This window comes from Ochotona princeps, chromosome 33 (assembly GCF_030435755.1).
Source record: "Ochotona princeps isolate mOchPri1 chromosome 33, mOchPri1.hap1, whole genome shotgun sequence".
NCBI classification, from domain to species: Eukaryota; Metazoa; Chordata; class Mammalia; order Lagomorpha; family Ochotonidae; genus Ochotona; species Ochotona princeps.
Window position 1 is genome coordinate 749,077 of NC_080864.1, and position 15,181 is coordinate 764,257.

The 15,181-nt window shown below is 64.6% G+C and overlaps 1 protein-coding gene across 7 annotated transcripts in view; it reads left to right on the forward strand.

Moving 5' to 3' along the window:
* The first annotated feature begins 105 nt into the window (after positions 1 to 105).
* Positions 106 to 15,181, forward strand: part of SMARCA4 (SWI/SNF related, matrix associated, actin dependent regulator of chromatin, subfamily a, member 4) — a 58,029-nt gene continuing 42,953 nt past the window's right edge. For 6 of the 7 annotated variants that reach the window (XM_058658014.1, XM_058658011.1, XM_058658013.1 and 3 more), the window contains exons 1-7: positions 106 to 255; positions 9,928 to 10,176; positions 10,915 to 11,047; positions 11,595 to 11,975; positions 12,468 to 12,566; positions 12,929 to 13,187; positions 14,441 to 14,567. In XM_058658014.1, the coding sequence (XP_058513997.1) occupies positions 9,955 to 10,176; positions 10,915 to 11,047; positions 11,595 to 11,975; positions 12,468 to 12,566; positions 12,929 to 13,187; positions 14,441 to 14,567 (1,221 nt within the window). In that variant the 5' untranslated portion in view covers positions 106 to 255; positions 9,928 to 9,954. Of the gene's footprint in view, positions 256 to 379; positions 401 to 9,927; positions 10,177 to 10,914; positions 11,048 to 11,594; positions 11,976 to 12,467; positions 12,567 to 12,928; positions 13,188 to 14,440; positions 14,568 to 15,181 lie in introns of those variants that run through there. The other variant, XM_058658012.1, reaches the window with a different exon arrangement.

The window sequence follows — 15,181 nt, forward strand, 5'->3', positions numbered from 1 at the left end:
CCGGGCCTCGGAGTGCCAGGCGCGCACGCGCGCCAGGGAGCGGAAGGGCGAGCGGGGCCGCGCGCACGCGCACGAGGGCGGAAGAAGCCGGCGCGGGGGAGGGGGCGGCGCGTGCGCGCGCAGCGGGGGCGCGGCGACGTGTGTGGGGGGGCGCGGGCGCGCGCGGCTCTCCCCTCGGTCGTCGGCGGCGGCGGCGGCGGCTTCTTTGTTTGGCGAGCGGCGCTCGGCGGGAGGGAAGGCGGCGGCGGCTCTCCGGTGAGCGGCGCGGCCCCGGCGACGGCGGTTTGAATGGAGCCGGGGCCGCGGGGGAGGCCGGGGTACGGCGGCGCTCAAGGGTCAAGAAGAGCCGGGCCGGCCAGCCGGGCGGGAAGGGCCCCGAGCGTGGCGAGGCCGCGGGGAGGTGGGCTCCCGCACCCCGCACCCCGCACCCGCGCCCTGCACTCCGCACCCGATCCCCGCACCCCGGCCTGGGCACCCGCTCCCGATCCCCGCACCCCGCTCCCGATCCCCGCACCCCGCTCCCGATCCCCGCACCCAGGCCCGGGCACCCGCACCCCGCTCCTGAACCCCGCACCCCGGCTCCCGAGCCCCGCACCCAGGCCTGGGCACCCGCACCCCGCTCCCGAGCCCCGCACCCCTGCCCGGGCACCCCTACCCCACTCCCGAGCCCCGCACCCCGGCCCGGGCACCCGCACCCCGCTCCTGAGCCCCGCACCCAGGCCCGGGCACCCCTCATCTCCCTATTCTCGTCTCCCCCTCACCCCTCGGTTCTAATATCCCCCGCACCCCATTTTCACACGTCCTCCAACCCGCCGGTTCTCGTATTGCACCCTTTTCATGTGCTCCACACCCGATTTTCCCACGTCCCCCGCACCCCACTTCCCTGTGCCCCCTGCACCCCTCGGTCCGTGCCCGCACCCCAGTTCCCTGTGCCCCCTGCACCCCTCGGTCCGTGCCCCGCACCCCAGTTCCCTGTGCCCCCTGCACCCCTCGGTCCGTGCCCCGCACCCCAGTTCCCTGTGCCCCCTGCACCCCTCGGTCCGTGCCCCGCACCCCAGTTCCCTGTGCCCCCTGCACCCCTCGGGTCTGTGCCCCGCACCCCAGTTCCCTGTGCCCCCTGCATCCCTCGGGTCTGTGCCCGCACCCCACTTCCCTGTGCCCCCTGCATCCCTCGGGTCTGTGCCCCGCACCCCAGTTCCCTGTGCCCCCTGCACCCCTCGGTCCGTGCCCGCACCCCACTTCCCTGTGCCCCCTGCACCCCTCGGGTCTGTGCCCGCACCCCAGTTCCCTGTGCCCCCTGCACCCCTCGGTCCGTGCCCCGCACCCCAGTTCCCTGTGCCCCCTGCACCCCTCGGGTCTGTGCCCGCACCTCACTTCCCTGTGCCCCCTGCACCCCTCGGTCCGTGCCCCGCACCCCAGTTCCCTGTGCCCCCTGCATCCCTCAGGTCTGTGCCCCGCACTCCCCTCTGGCTGCAACAATAGGTGGGCGCCACTTGGGGTTTGCCCAGCAACGTCCTTGGGGTCCCACACCAAGGTTGCTTGCTTGTGTGAAGGCGCCGACACCCCAGTCACCTCGACAATGTGGTCAACCCCTGCCCTCCCAGCCCCCACCCCGCACCTTGGGTCACCTGGCTTCAAATTGTATTACTGTTATTTTTAAATGCATTATCGTGAATTGTACATGCAGGGTCATTCGCTCCTCCTCATCCGTCACCCCCCAAGTCCCATCCGGGGGTGCCTGGGCGAGTGGCGGGACGGAGCGGGGCAGGTGGTCCCCGCTACGGGCCCCTCTCTCGCACCCCGCTTGTCCGGGGAAGGTCCTTCCCAGCGATGCTCTCAGATAGCAGCCCTGGGTGGCTCTGCTCATTATTATAAGTGTTTTGGCTTTTTGGTTGAGGGGAAGGTAGGAATGGAGTAAGAGGAAAAGCGGCTTGCCAAGTGTGGGGTGTTGTGTGGGTGGCCAGGAGTGGAGTCCTGAATGTTGGTGCTGTGTGGCCCTGCGAGTTGGCAGAGCCGGGCAGAGGGCTCCGGCAGGTGTTGGTCCCCACTGGGTGCTGGCTGGTTGGGGACTGCACACCGTCCCCCCAGTGGCAGGAAGTGTGGGAGCAGGCTCCCTGGGGTCACGGAGGGCTGAGGAGGAAGAGGGTCGGTGACCCTGAGTCGGGGAAGGCATCGAGCTGCCTCCCCAGCCCCCTGCCCCCGCCCAGGTTGGTCATTGTTCCTGCACCTGCTCACCCCGGCCTGGCGCCATGGGCAAGGTGTGGAGTGCCTGGTCCCGCCGTTGGCCGGCTGGTAACTGGCACTGTGGGCCGACCTTGCTGAGCCCCAAGCAGGATGGGTTGCAGCTCGGCCCTAGGCCACCTGCTGCCCCAGGATGGCGTGTGGAAGGAGGGCCGGGGCAGCGCCTGGCACCCCGCTTCCAGCTCATGGCGTTAGCTTTGTGCATGTTTGTCTTCCAGTGAACAAAGCTCAGGGCGGCTCAGCCTGATGTGTGTATTTGTACCTTACTTTAAAATCTGTGACAGCATAATTGGGGAAACACTCCAGGTTGTGCTACCTGGGGCCCAGCTCCGGAGGCGGGGAGGGTCGCGAGGGGCCCCCGCGGTCTTCCCGATGCTCGGGTGTCGGTGGGAGGTGGAGAGGGCGCGGCTGTGGAGGGCACTTGCCCTGAGCGTGTGTCGGTCCTCTCTGGTCAGCTGCGCGGGGTGTTTTAGCTTTGGAGAGGCAGAGGACGCCAGCTGCCTGCTCTGGTGTCTGAACTGCCAGGCCAGGCCGGGGCCAGTGTCCTGGCAGCTCATCCAGGCTTCTCAGAGAGGCGGCCGCAAACGCTGAGGGGTTGTGCCCGCTCGCAGGGGAGGCTGGGGAGCTTTCCTGCAGAGCTCACTCCCGGATGGCCACTGTGGTCAGCCAGGGCTGGGCCAGGAGCCAGCGGCTTGAGGTCCCTCACGTGGGTGGCGGGGCTAAGGCCCTTGGGCCAGTTACTGATTTCCAGCACATTGGCAGGGAGCTGGGTCAGAAGGAACCAGATGAGGTGACAGCCATACAGGACGCGGTGGTCACAGGCCCCTGTGCCACCACGCTGCTGCCCCGTGCCCCAGGGCAGTGAGGACGGCAGTGCCTGGCACCTGGGCCTGGCAACAGCACAGAGGCCCATTCACAGGGGCCGAGGACTGCATTCTGAGTGAGAGGTGCCCCCTGGAGTCGGGCAAGGTGCAGCATGCGGAGAGCAGGTGCGTCCAGGGCGCGGCTGGAGCCAGGTCCAGGGGGGATGAGGCCGCCGGGAACCCTGTCCTGCCGGGCTCGGGGACGGGAGCCCTGTCCTGCGGGCTCGCCGGGCTCGCCGGGCTCGCGGATGGTCCCAGGGCGCAGCACATAGAAGCACTGCTGGACCAGCCACGGTGTGAGAGTAGTGGGGGCCGGGAGGGGCGCCGTCGGAGCCCTGTCCTGAGGGCTGACAGGCCGTGGGAGCTCCTGGCTGACACAGAAGGCGTTCATGTCAACACTTTGTGGACCACAAATAGCAGATCTTTAACTTCTGTTTTCCACGTGTGGCTCTCCTGTCAAGCCTCGTCTCATGTAGAGGGCCTGCGTATCTCCCAGGCACTGACGAAGAAAGGGGCTCCTTGGTTCTGGTTTTAGTATTAAAAAGTGATTTGTAAGGTGGGTTAGTGCTAGCCACAGTGGCCGTGGACTATTTATTTATTTATTTACTCAGAAACGGTTAGAGACAGGGAGGGCCCGGTGCAATGGCCTAGTGGCTAAACCTCGCCTTGCATCCAGCAGGATCCCATATGGGCCGCGGCTGATGTCCCGGCTGCCCCGCTTCCCACCCAGCTCCCTGCCTGTGGCCTGGGAAAGCAGTGGAGGACGGCCTAAAGCCTGGGGACCCTGCACCCGCGTGGGAGACCCGGGAGAGGCTCCTGGCTCCTGGCTTGGGATCGGCTCAGCTCTGGCTGTTGGGGTCAATTGGGGGAGTGAACCAGCGGATGGAAGATCTTCCTCTGTGTCTCTTATCTCTGTGAACCTTACCTTTGCAATAATAACAACACACCAGGTGCGGACAGGGAGAGCCAGACCCTGCATTGTCGGCCGCCTCTCCGGGTGGTCGTCCTGGTCTCACGCGGCTGCTAGGGCCCCACACACTTGGCTGATCCTGTGCTGGTGTCCCCAGGCCACGGGCAGGGAGCCGTGCCCACAAGGGGATGCCGTTGTAGCCCGTGGTGGCTCTACCTCTGTGCCACATGCCAACCCTTATTACTGTTATCTTTGACAATTTATTGATTTCCACTGGAAATGCGGATCGATTTAGGGAGAGGAGAGACGGGAAGATCTTCCATTTGCTGCTCACTCCTAACTGGAGTGAAGATGATCCGAGCTGATCCACTTTGGGTGCAGGGCTGTCCACTGCTGTCCTCCACTGCTTTCCCAGGCCGCAGGCAGGGAGCTGGATGGGAAGTGGGGCTGCCGGGACAGGAACTGGTGCCCGTAGGAGATCTTGGGCATGTGCACGGCGAGGATTGAGCCATGGTGCTGAGCCCAATGCTTATTATTTGATTTGTTGTTTTTTATTTGAAAGGGTAAGACAGGGAGAAGGCAGAGTGTGCCTCTGTCCGTGGCCTCGCTCCCTTCCGGGTGGCCACGGCAGCCAGGCCTGGGCCGGGCCCCTCTTCCTCGTCTCTGGGCGGGGCGTGCAGGCCGAGCGCTTGGGCCGTCCGCTGCTTTCCCAGAGCTGGGCCCCAGTGGAGCAGTGCGGGCTGCCCGCTGAACCCCAGCACCAGCTCTGGCTGTGGCCTCTTGGCAAGATCATGTGTCCGTTTCTCATTTCACAGGTGTCCTCAAGCTTGTGGCTTTGAAACAACTGAAGACAGTTGTAGAGTTAAAGCCTGTGCGAGCCTATAACAGGGAAGTAATGACTTCTGGGTGTTGGGGGGAAGAGGGGAGAGAGGTCGGGTCGGAGCCAGGCTGGGATGAGCCGAGTGGAGAGCCGCAGGTGCTGCAGGGTGACCGGATGGCGCGTCCTGGTCCCTGTAGCCGGGTGGTGGTCGCTGTGAGGGAGGTGGCCTCAGCTGGCCACGTCTGCTGCAGGAGAGAGCCGAGGGACGCTCCAGTGACGGTGATGATGTTGGGAGACTGAATTGTCAGATTCATTTTCTGCTTGAAAGAGCTACCAAGAGAGATCTTCCATCTGTTGGTTCACTCCCCCAACTGACTCCAACAGCCAGAGCTGAGCTGATCCCAAACCAGGAGCCAGGAGCTTCTTCCAGGGTCTCGCACGCGGGTGCAGGGTCCCCAGGCTTTGGGCCGTCCTCCACTGCTTTCCCAGGCCACAGGCAGGGAGCTGGATGGAAAGCGGGGCAGCCGGGACATCAGCCACAGCCCATATGGGATGCTGGCGCTTGCAAGGCCAAGGAATAGTGCAGTACTCCACTGCATCAGCCCCGTGTTGTGAAGGGACCTGATTTCCCTGCACTCGTGCCATAGCGCTGCAAAGCAGCCAGTGTTGGGGTCCTGAGCCAGCCCAGGCAGGTGTGCAGGGCTCTGCTTGGGGTGGGTGGGTCACGTCCCCGAGGAGCAGCCTGGTACAGCAGGTGGCAGTCGGGTACAGCAGTGCCCGGGGGAGGCCCGCCCACTCTGTGTGCTGTGGGAGGATGGACCCTCCGGTTCACGTTCGCCTTGTTACTCAGTTGAAAGGCAAGGGAGAGAGGCGCTTGGGGACCTCCCGTGCACCTGCCGGCCCCCTGCCCGGGTGCCTGCAGCCAGGAGCGCCGACTGCATCTCCCACACCTGTGGCAGGGACCCACGGCCTGGACCATCCTCTGCTGCCCTCCGGATGACACTGGCAGAAAGCAGATCAGGAAGGGAGCCGCTGGGACTCAGGCGGCGTGCCAGTGTGGTATGTCGGGGTACAGCTTCACCCGCTGGCCCCGGACCTTCTGTGTCACAACGATGGCCTTGAAAATGGCTCTTGGGGGGCCCGGCGGCGTGGCCTAGCGGCTAGAGTCCTCACCTTGAATGCGCCGAGATCCCATATGGGCACCGGTTCTAATCCCGGCAGCCCCACTTCCCATCCAGCTCCCTGCTTGTGGCCTGGGAAAGCAGTTGAGGACGGCCCAAAGCCTGGGGACCCTGCACCCGCGTGGGAGACCCGGAAGAGGTTCCAGGTTCCCGGCTTCGGATCGGCGTGCATCGGCCCATTGCGGCTCACTTGGGGAGTGAATCATCGGACGGAAGATCTTCCTCTCTGTCTCTCCTCCTCTCTGTATGTCTGACTTTGTAATAAAAATAAGAAAGTCTTAAAAAAAAAAAAAAAAAGAAAATGGCTCTTGGGACTGTGTAGGTTCTCCTTTTGCCTGTAGGGTCGCGCCTGGCTGGCTCAGGAAGCAGGTGGCTGTGTGGCAGTTACGGCTTCACCTCTGACAGTAGGAGACCCAGGGTCTTATGTGTGGCTTCCTGGCTTGCCGTGCCAGGAAAGGGGCACAGTGGGTGGCATCCTTGCGCCCTGGCCGTGGAGCCTGCCCCGAGGACACCCGGAAGTGATTGTGGGCACACGGCAGCGGGGCTGGTGGGGCAGGTCTCTGTGACTGAGCCAGCGATGTGGCCTCTCTCAGCAGCACTTCCCCTGTGCTCCAGAGGGTCCCTGTGCCCCGAGCCGGAGGGCTTCACCAGCGCGGATGAACGGCACCTGTGTTTGGGGGGCTGGTGTCCCTGGGGTCTGCGCTCCCCGGAGCACCCTCGCTCGCTGTCCCTATGCAGCCCAGTGCGTCCCATTGGGAGTGCGAAACAAGTGCTGCTCCCCGTGGCCCCGAGCCTGCCACCTGCTCCCCACTGTGACCCTCCCTCCTTACACTAGAGGGTGGGAGGGACAGGCCCCTCGCTGGGAGTGAGGGAGCGCCCCGTTCCTAGGAATCCTTTGTTAAAGGTGTATGCATGCACACATACATGTGTATACGCATGCATACGTTTGCATAAACACATATGTGCACATACATGTATATTCACACATACACACAGACATGTATATGCACACATGTACACATATATGCGTATGTACATACACATATAGGTGTATATGTACATGTATGTATGTACATGTATGTACGTGTACATGTATGCATGTATGTACATGTATGTACATGTATATGTATGTACATGTATGTACACACATATGAATGTATGCACATTTTAAAAGATTGATTTATTCTGTTGCAAAGTCAGATATGCAGAGAGGAAGGTCTTCCGTCTGATGATTCACTCCTCAAGCTGCCACAACGGCTGGAGCTGAGCCAATCTGAAGCCAGGAACCAGGAGCCTCTTCCGGGTCTCCCACACGGGTGCAGGGTCCCAAAGTAGGGACTGGACTTGAACTGCCGTCCAGATGGGATACCAGATTGCAGGCAGTAGCTTAACCTGTTACGCCACATACCGGCAGGTCATCCCTGCCCTCTCCCACCTTGAACGTGATTTGGTAGTGCTGTGCTGCCAAGGAGACCCGGGGCGGGGCCTCTAGGGAGCCGGAGGTGGGGCTGGGCACCGAGAGGACCCGGTGATGGCGGGGCTGGAGCGGGCCCCCCTGGTGTGTCTGAGCCAGCGATGCGCTCGGTGCCCTGGGGTGTGTGTCTTGGTGCTTGGTGCCGAGTTGTGGCCTGCATTTGCAGGCAGCAGTATAGGTACCTTCCCTCCCTCCGGGAGCTGCTGTGACGTGTGAATTCAACCTGGCGGAGCGTGTGCGCGGTGGGCAGAGGGGAGGCCCGAGTCACAGGGGTGGGGTCAGCAGTGCCAGACACTCGAGATCCTGTAGGCTGAGCTGTGAACTCACGCCCCACCCCTCCCCAAGGGTAGCAGTGTTGGAACTGAGCTGCCGGTCACCCAGCTGGCGTTGGGCGACCTAAGTGACTGGGTGCAATGCTGGCGGGAGGGTAGTGCCCGGAGCCTGCCCCACCAGCCTGGCACCAGTGCCCCGGCTGCTGGGACGAAGGAGAGCCCCCTGCCGGTCAGCGTGTCTGATCGCTGCTGCCTTGCACTTCCGCCCTGCTGGACAGAGACTTAGTGAGGTGTGAGGCTGAGCTTCCATCCGCTGGTTCCCGCCTACCCACATGTGCCCGCAGCCAAGGCTGGGTCAGCGGGAGCGTGGAGCCAGGGGTCCGTTCCCATCTCCCTCGGGGTGGGCCCAGCAGGAGCTGGATTGGGAAGTGGCTCCAAGCATTGGGTTGTGGTGTGATCTGTGGTGCCGCGACACCTGCCTGATGCACACAGGGCACAGGATTGTGGTGAAGAGAAGTGTGACCAGCATGACGGGTGGCTGTGCTGGGGACGCTGCGTCTCCACGTGGGCAGAGTATTCCTGGCTGGCTGCAGGTCTTGGATGGTGGGGTTCAGTGGCTGAAAGTGAAGCAGCCCGGTCAATAAAGTGGTGCATAGTTGCCAGTGCTGGAAATGGCACTTGGCAGCACTGGTTACCCCGGCGGGGGAGTGCGGGAGAGGGGGCCTGGTCAGGGCGGAGTTGGTTCAGTTGCTGAGATGCGTTGGCTGTGATGGCGTAGGGCACGGCTTTGCTGCTTGATTGGCCTGTGAGGCTCGTGGCGTGGGGCACCCTCGTTGCCTGCCGAGAGCACCCCGGCCGTCGGGGGTACTTGGCAGTCCTGGGGGAGGGCGAGAGCTCGTGTTCACGGCGTGTGTCGTGGCTGACCGAGCCGTGGGTGCAGCACTTAGAGCCTGCACCCCCTGTCAGTGCCCTCTTTCAGGGCACTCTGCCACTGTGCTTCAGGGCGCCCCTTCCTGCCCACACACCCCGCTGCTGGGCTCCGTGCCACCCGCGGGAGGACCCGGATGCAGCTCCCAACTCCTGACTTCGCTGTGGGTGACCCAGCAGGTGGGAGCTTGCTTTCTGATTGGCTGGCTAGCTCTTCTCCTAACTCACTTCTTTGCCTCTGAAACAAATAAGGAAGTAAATATTAAAACTTTTTCAAGTTCCTGAAACATTGCATTGAGCAATGAGTTTATTTTGGTGTAAAATGTTAAAGCCAGTGTCCACATGGGATTGTCATTAAATCATTAGAAAGTGTGTATCCTGAGAAAACCATGAGGACTCATGCGTTTCCCCCACCTCCTCGCTCCGTCCCTGACGCCCCACGCCGCGGTTGGAGGGGTAGGGAGGGCTGAGGTCAGGGGATAGTGGGGAGAGCCTTCTTGACCCATCTTCTCCTTCCTGTCTGGGGGAGAGCGAGAGAAGGGGAGAGCCACGCCCAGCCTGCCAACCGCCGAGTTGAGGTGTCTGGCCGGGGGTGTGGCCGGGCTCTACGGGCCTCTGCATGTCTCGTCCCTGAGCGCCACGGTCACGGTGGGGACCTGGCACAGCCGTGGGGCTGCACGGCCAGTCCATGGGGCCTGCCGCTGCCCCAGGCTTTCCCAGGTGCCCTGTGCCCTCAGGCAGCCCCTGCTGCCGCTCTGCGTGTGGACTGGCACATCTGAGGGCCGTCCTGGAGTCTGGGAGGGAAGGTTGGGCTCATGTCCTGAGGTCCGGCGTGAGCCCCGTCTTGCTGTCTTGGTTGTTAAACAGTGGTAGACAGGTGCTGCCAGCCCGCCTCTGTGCCCACCCTGGCTTTGGTGACGTGGCCGTGCAAGGGGGCTCCGTCCAGGTTGTGCTCCTGAGAGGGGCGCTGGCCCTTCGTACTCATCAGGGTATGGGGGAAAACACACGTGTGTTTTCATGCAAACAAGTTTGGCAGTATCCACAGTAGGGGAAGTGGGGTACGGAAAAGACTGTACGTGGATCTCAAAGCTTTTGCCCCAAAGCATCCTTGAGTGCTCCTTTCCTGTGCCTTGTCTGAGGTGCCCTCGTGTTCCGGGCTCCTCTGCAAGGGGTGTCCGGATTGTGGCCCTGGCAGCGTGGCCTGCCCCACCCCGTCTGAGCCGTGTTTCTCTCCCGCAGGAGGGACTCGCTGCAGCTTCCGGCACCATGTCTACACCAGACCCGCCTCTGGGCGGGACTCCTCGGCCGGGCCCTTCCCCGGGCCCTGGGCCCTCGCCAGGAGCCATGCTGGGCCCTAGCCCAGGCCCTTCGCCGGGCTCTGCCCACAGCATGATGGGGCCCAGCCCGGGGCCGCCGTCAGCAGGACACCCCATGCCAACTCAGGGGCCCGGCGGCTACCCTCAGGACAGCGTGCACCAGATGCACAAGGTAGGGTGGGCCGTTGGGCAGCACTGGCCTGGGCACCTGACCGGCCTCGGGCCCAGGACCCAACCTGCCCACCCGGGTTGGGCACTTCAGCTGCCCTGTGTGTCCCTGGTGGTGGCTGGAGGAAGGGGCCCTGTCTTAGCAGGCCCGGCTTGGCCAATTCCCATTCCTGCTGTTGCAGCTGGCAGGTGTACTGGCAGGCATGCGTGGGGCTGCCCCATCTCACTGCAGGGCAGGCAGGGTCTCTTTGAGCTCCTTCCGTCCCTCCCTCCCTGCCCACGCCCCAGGGGTACACAGCGCAACTCCGCTCTCTGCCTCTGCACCCCCCGGCACTGCCCAGTGCCTTCCCTCCTGCAACAAGCCCCTCACCGTCCATCTGCCCTGTTGTGTCTCTCCCCTCCAGCCAGCGCTGGCCACAGGCCTGCTGTGTGCCCAGCACCCTCTGGAGATCTGGGGTCCTCTGGTGGTGGGACGCGCCCCTCCCGGGGGAGGCAAGGCCGGCGCAGCTCGTCTCCCTGAAGCCTTCGCCTCGGGCGGACTGTCCGCTGGCCAGCAGCGGGCTTGCGCCTCGGCCTCGGTGGCTGGAGGAGGCTTCCCTTGAGCCCGGCGTGGTGTTGCTGCTCCCACGGCTGGCCGGTGACAGGGTGCTGTTGATGGCATTGGGGTGGCACTGAGGCAGTCTGGGCAGGGACCCCCACCTCTGCCCGTGCCTTTGCTGATGCTGCCTACCCTCCCCCACAGCCCATGGAGGCCATGCATGAGAAGGGCGTGTCGGACGACCCACGCTACAACCAGATGAAAGCAGTGGGCATGCGCTCTGGCGGCCACGCGGGCATGGGGCCCCCACCCAGCCCCATGGACCAGCACTCCCAAGGTACATGCGCCTCTTGCCCCGGGAGCCCCGAGTTGGGATGCCTCCTGGGGTTGTTCTTCCTGCACCCGGGAGAGAGCCTGGGCTATTCGGCCAGAGGGCTGGGGCGCTCCTGCCCTGGGGGAGCTCCTGCTGATGGGAGCAGCCTCCTTGGGGCGCACTGTGGGCTCTGAGGGCCCTCACAAGCCCTCTGAGAAGTGCCCTCTAGTCCCAGAGGTGGGGACGGGGTGACTCCGCAGAGAGGCAGTTGAAGCATGTGGGCGCTGGGCCGTCTGCAGGCCCGCCGGCAGCCTGGGCTTCCTGCCACAGTGTCTGTAGCACCTGTGTGCGTCCTGTTGAAGCCACAGCCGGCCCTGCTGGCCCTGCGGCCAGGCCGAGGCCACACCAGGGCTGCCTCCCGGGGGCCGGGTGAGAGGGAGTCTGCCCCGCTGGCCTTGCAGACAGCCAGGCCGAGGCCACACCAGGGCTGCCTCCCGGGGCCGGGTGAGAGGGAGCCGGCCCAGCTGTGCCTGTGGGCCGCCAGACAACCGGGCCTCGCCTTCCTCCACAGGTTACCCCTCGCCTCTGGGTGGCTCCGAGCACGCCTCCAGCCCCGTTCCAGCCAGTGGCCCGTCCTCAGGCCCCCAGATGTCCTCTGGGCCCGGGGGAGCTCCCCTGGACGGCGCTGACCCCCAGGGCTTGGGGCAGCAGAATCGGGGCCCAACTCCGTTCAACCAGAACCAGCTGCACCAGCTGCGGGCCCAGATCATGGCCTACAAGATGCTGGCCAGGGGCCAGCCACTCCCTGACCACCTGCAGATGGCCGTGCAGGGCAAGCGGCCGATGCCTGGCATGCAGCAGCAAATGCCAACCCTACCTCCGCCCTCCGTGTCTGCCACGGGCCCTGGGCCTGGCCCTGGCCCCGCTCCTCCCAATTACAGCAGGCCTCATGGTAAGTAAGCTCTGCCTGCTGCAGCCTTGGCTTTGTGCAGGTGGGGCCCTGGGCCCTTGTATAGACAGCCCGGTGGGCCAGGGGTTGGTGGGGGGTCCTGGGCCCTTGTATAGACAGCCCGGTGGGCCAGGGGCTGGTGGGGGGCCCTGGGCCCTTGTATAGACAGCCCGGTGGGCCAGGGGCTGGTGGGGGGCCCTGGGCCCTTGTATAGACAGCCCGGTGGGCCATGGGCTGGTGGGGGGCCCTGGGCCCTTGTATAGACAGCCCGGTGGGCCAGGGGCTGGTGGGGGGCCCTGGGCCCTTGTATAGACAGCCCGGTGGGCCATGGGCTGGTGGGGGGCCCTGGGCCCTTGTATAGACAGCCCGGTGGGCCAGGGGCTGGTGGGGGGCCCTGGGCCCTTGTATAGACAGCCCGGTGGGCCATGGGCTGGTGGGGGGTGTCCTTGCTGGTGGGAGCACGCCTGACCTCTTGTTTGCTTGCTCCTGTGTTAGGTATGGGAGGGCCCAACATGCCACCCCCAGGCCCTTCAGGTGTGCCTCCTGGGATGCCGGGCCAGCCCCCTGGAGGACCCCCTAAACCCTGGCCTGAAGGTGAGGTGGCTTTTCTTGGTGCCCTACCTTCCCTGACCTGAGCTGTGACCGGCCAGCCCCCTAGGGGAAGTGGGGAGGGCCTGGTTGACCCAAACGGAAGCCCCTGGTGGGCTGGGTGTAGGTCACTCCTCCCACCCCCATCCTGGCAGAGAGGGCAGAGGGAGTGTGTGGTGCAGAGTCCCACCCAGCGTCCTTCAGGATGGGGAGGTGTGGGGGCCAGGCGGCAGTGCCCCCAGGTTGCTCCAAGTGGTGTTGGGCTTGGCACGTAGTGTGCCTGGGCCTGGGCCGCCTGAGGCGCCTGGGAATTCTGGCCGGAGTCAGAGCTGAGCCCAGCGTGGTCCCCTGCCGCTTGCCGCCCCCAGGACCCATGGCGAACGCTGCTGCCCCCACTAGTACCCCCCAGAAGCTGATACCCCCGCAGCCCACGGGCCGGCCCTCCCCCGCCCCGCCCGCCGTGCCACCTGCCGCCTCGCCTGTGATGCCACCGCAGACGCAGTCCCCGGGGCAGCCCGCCCAGCCGGCCCCCGTGGTACCATTGCACCAGAAGCAGAGCCGCATCACGCCCATCCAGAAGCCGCGGGGCCTGGACCCTGTGGAGATCCTGCAGGAGCGGGAGTACCGGTGAGTGGCCCGCCCCAGGCCGGTCCCGACCCGCTGCCCGCCTGCCCCTCTGTGCCCACCAGGCCCGCTGCCCACCTGCCCCCGCCGTGCCCTCCGGGCCCCCTCTTCCGGCGTTGTTCCCTTGCTGGCCACCCAGGCTCGTGGTTTTCCCAGCTGTGCGGTGCAACTACCAGCAGGGCCTGCCTCTCTGTGAACACAGGGCATTTGTAGGACTCGTGTGGCCCGCTCCCGTGCACGGCAGTCCTGGACCTGGGGACTCTGTCCGCTGTGCGGCGCTGAGCGGGTCCTGGGCCCACTGCTGGCAGTGCTCTGAGCAGCGGCCTGGCTGGTGGTGCCCTCGGCGTTCCTGCGGCAAGCCTTCAGTGGGTTGGAACGCTCCATCCTACATGCATGGGCCTTGGAGCCCCCCATCCCAGTGTCTCCCAGTTCCGCTTTCTTCTCCCTTCCGGAGTGGGCTCCGGGGTATCCGGGGTGGGCCTGTGCCGAGCCCTCGGGGTAGGGGTGCACCTGTGCCGGGGGTTCCCCCAGGGTAGGGGTGCACCTGTGCCGAGCCCCCGGGGAAGGGGTGCGCCTGTGCCGGGGGTTCCCCCGGGGTAGGGGTGCACCTGTGCCGGGGGCGGGGTTAGGTCTTCTTCCCTGTTTGCCTCCAGCCATGTTGATCGGGTCTTTGGTCAGCTCCCTCTGACCCAGCTCAGCGCCTTAAAGGCCTGATTCGTTCCTTCCTCCGCTCCCCAACCCTTCTGCCGTGCCCCTGCGGCTGCCAGGCCTTGCCATTCCTTGAGTGCAGACCACTCGCCTTCCCGTGGCCGCACCCTGACGGTGGCTGTCTGTGCCCAGCCCTGCTGTGGCGCTCTCCTGGTTCTCCCCCCAGCCCGAGCCTTCTAGCCATTCACCCGTTCCCCAAGGAGCCTCCACCAGGCCCCGCACTCACCATGGCTGTTTGGGGTTTCGGTACCTGGCACACAGCTGCAGCGCAGTAAATTAAGCACAGTCAGAGGGTTTGCCCAGGGAGCACCATGTGAGCTCTGTGGGTCACCCCAGGGCCCCGGGGTTAGCCTCCCGCTCGGCAGGGTGGAGCAGGTCTCTGGTCCCCTGCTGTCCCTGTGTACTGCCCAGGCCGCTACGCAAGCTTGCTGTCGCTCTTTCTAACGCGTCTCCCTCCTTAGGGGGTGTGTCCTGTGGAGTCTTCTGTGGGCTTCCTGGGTGGGCCAGCGGCCTTCTCACTGCACCCTCTCCCTGTCTCCATGCCCCAGGCTGCAGGCCCGCATCGCGCACCGAATTCAGGAACTTGAAAACCTTCCCGGGTCGCTGGCCGGGGATCTGCGAACCAAAGCGACCATTGAGCTCAAGGCCCTCCGGCTGCTGAACTTCCAGAGACAGGTGGGCAGAGTGCGGGGGCACTCCCTGGGGTCCACACACACACCGACACTCACACTCACACACCAACACTCGACACGCCCCACGTGCTTAGTGTATTCAGCACACCCACGCGTGCGCACTTTGGTTTTTTTGAAGATTTATTTAATTTCTTATTGGAAAGTCAGACATATAGAGAGGAGAAGAAACAGAGAGAAAGATCTTCCATCCGCTGGTTCACTCCCCAAGTGGCCGCAATGGCCAGAGCTGAGCCGACCTGAAGCCAGGAGCCAGGAGCTTCCCCCAGGTCTCCCACACGGGTGCAGGGTCCCAAGGCTTTGGGCCGTCCTCCAGTGCTTTCCCAGGCCACAAGCAGGGAGCTAGATGTGAAGCGTGGGAGCGGGATTAGAACCGGAGCCTTATGGGCTCCTGGGTGTGCAAGATGAGGACTTTAGCCTCTAGGCCAGCGCTCCAGGCCCATGTGTGCACTCAGCACACACACCCACACACGCACACACATACCCCACCTCCCCACGCGTGTGTGTTACTCATACTCAACACACGTGCTCTCACGTGTACCTGCATACCAGCTCATTCTCACACACACGCCCGTAGGTCCCCTGAGCCTGTCCTGTGGC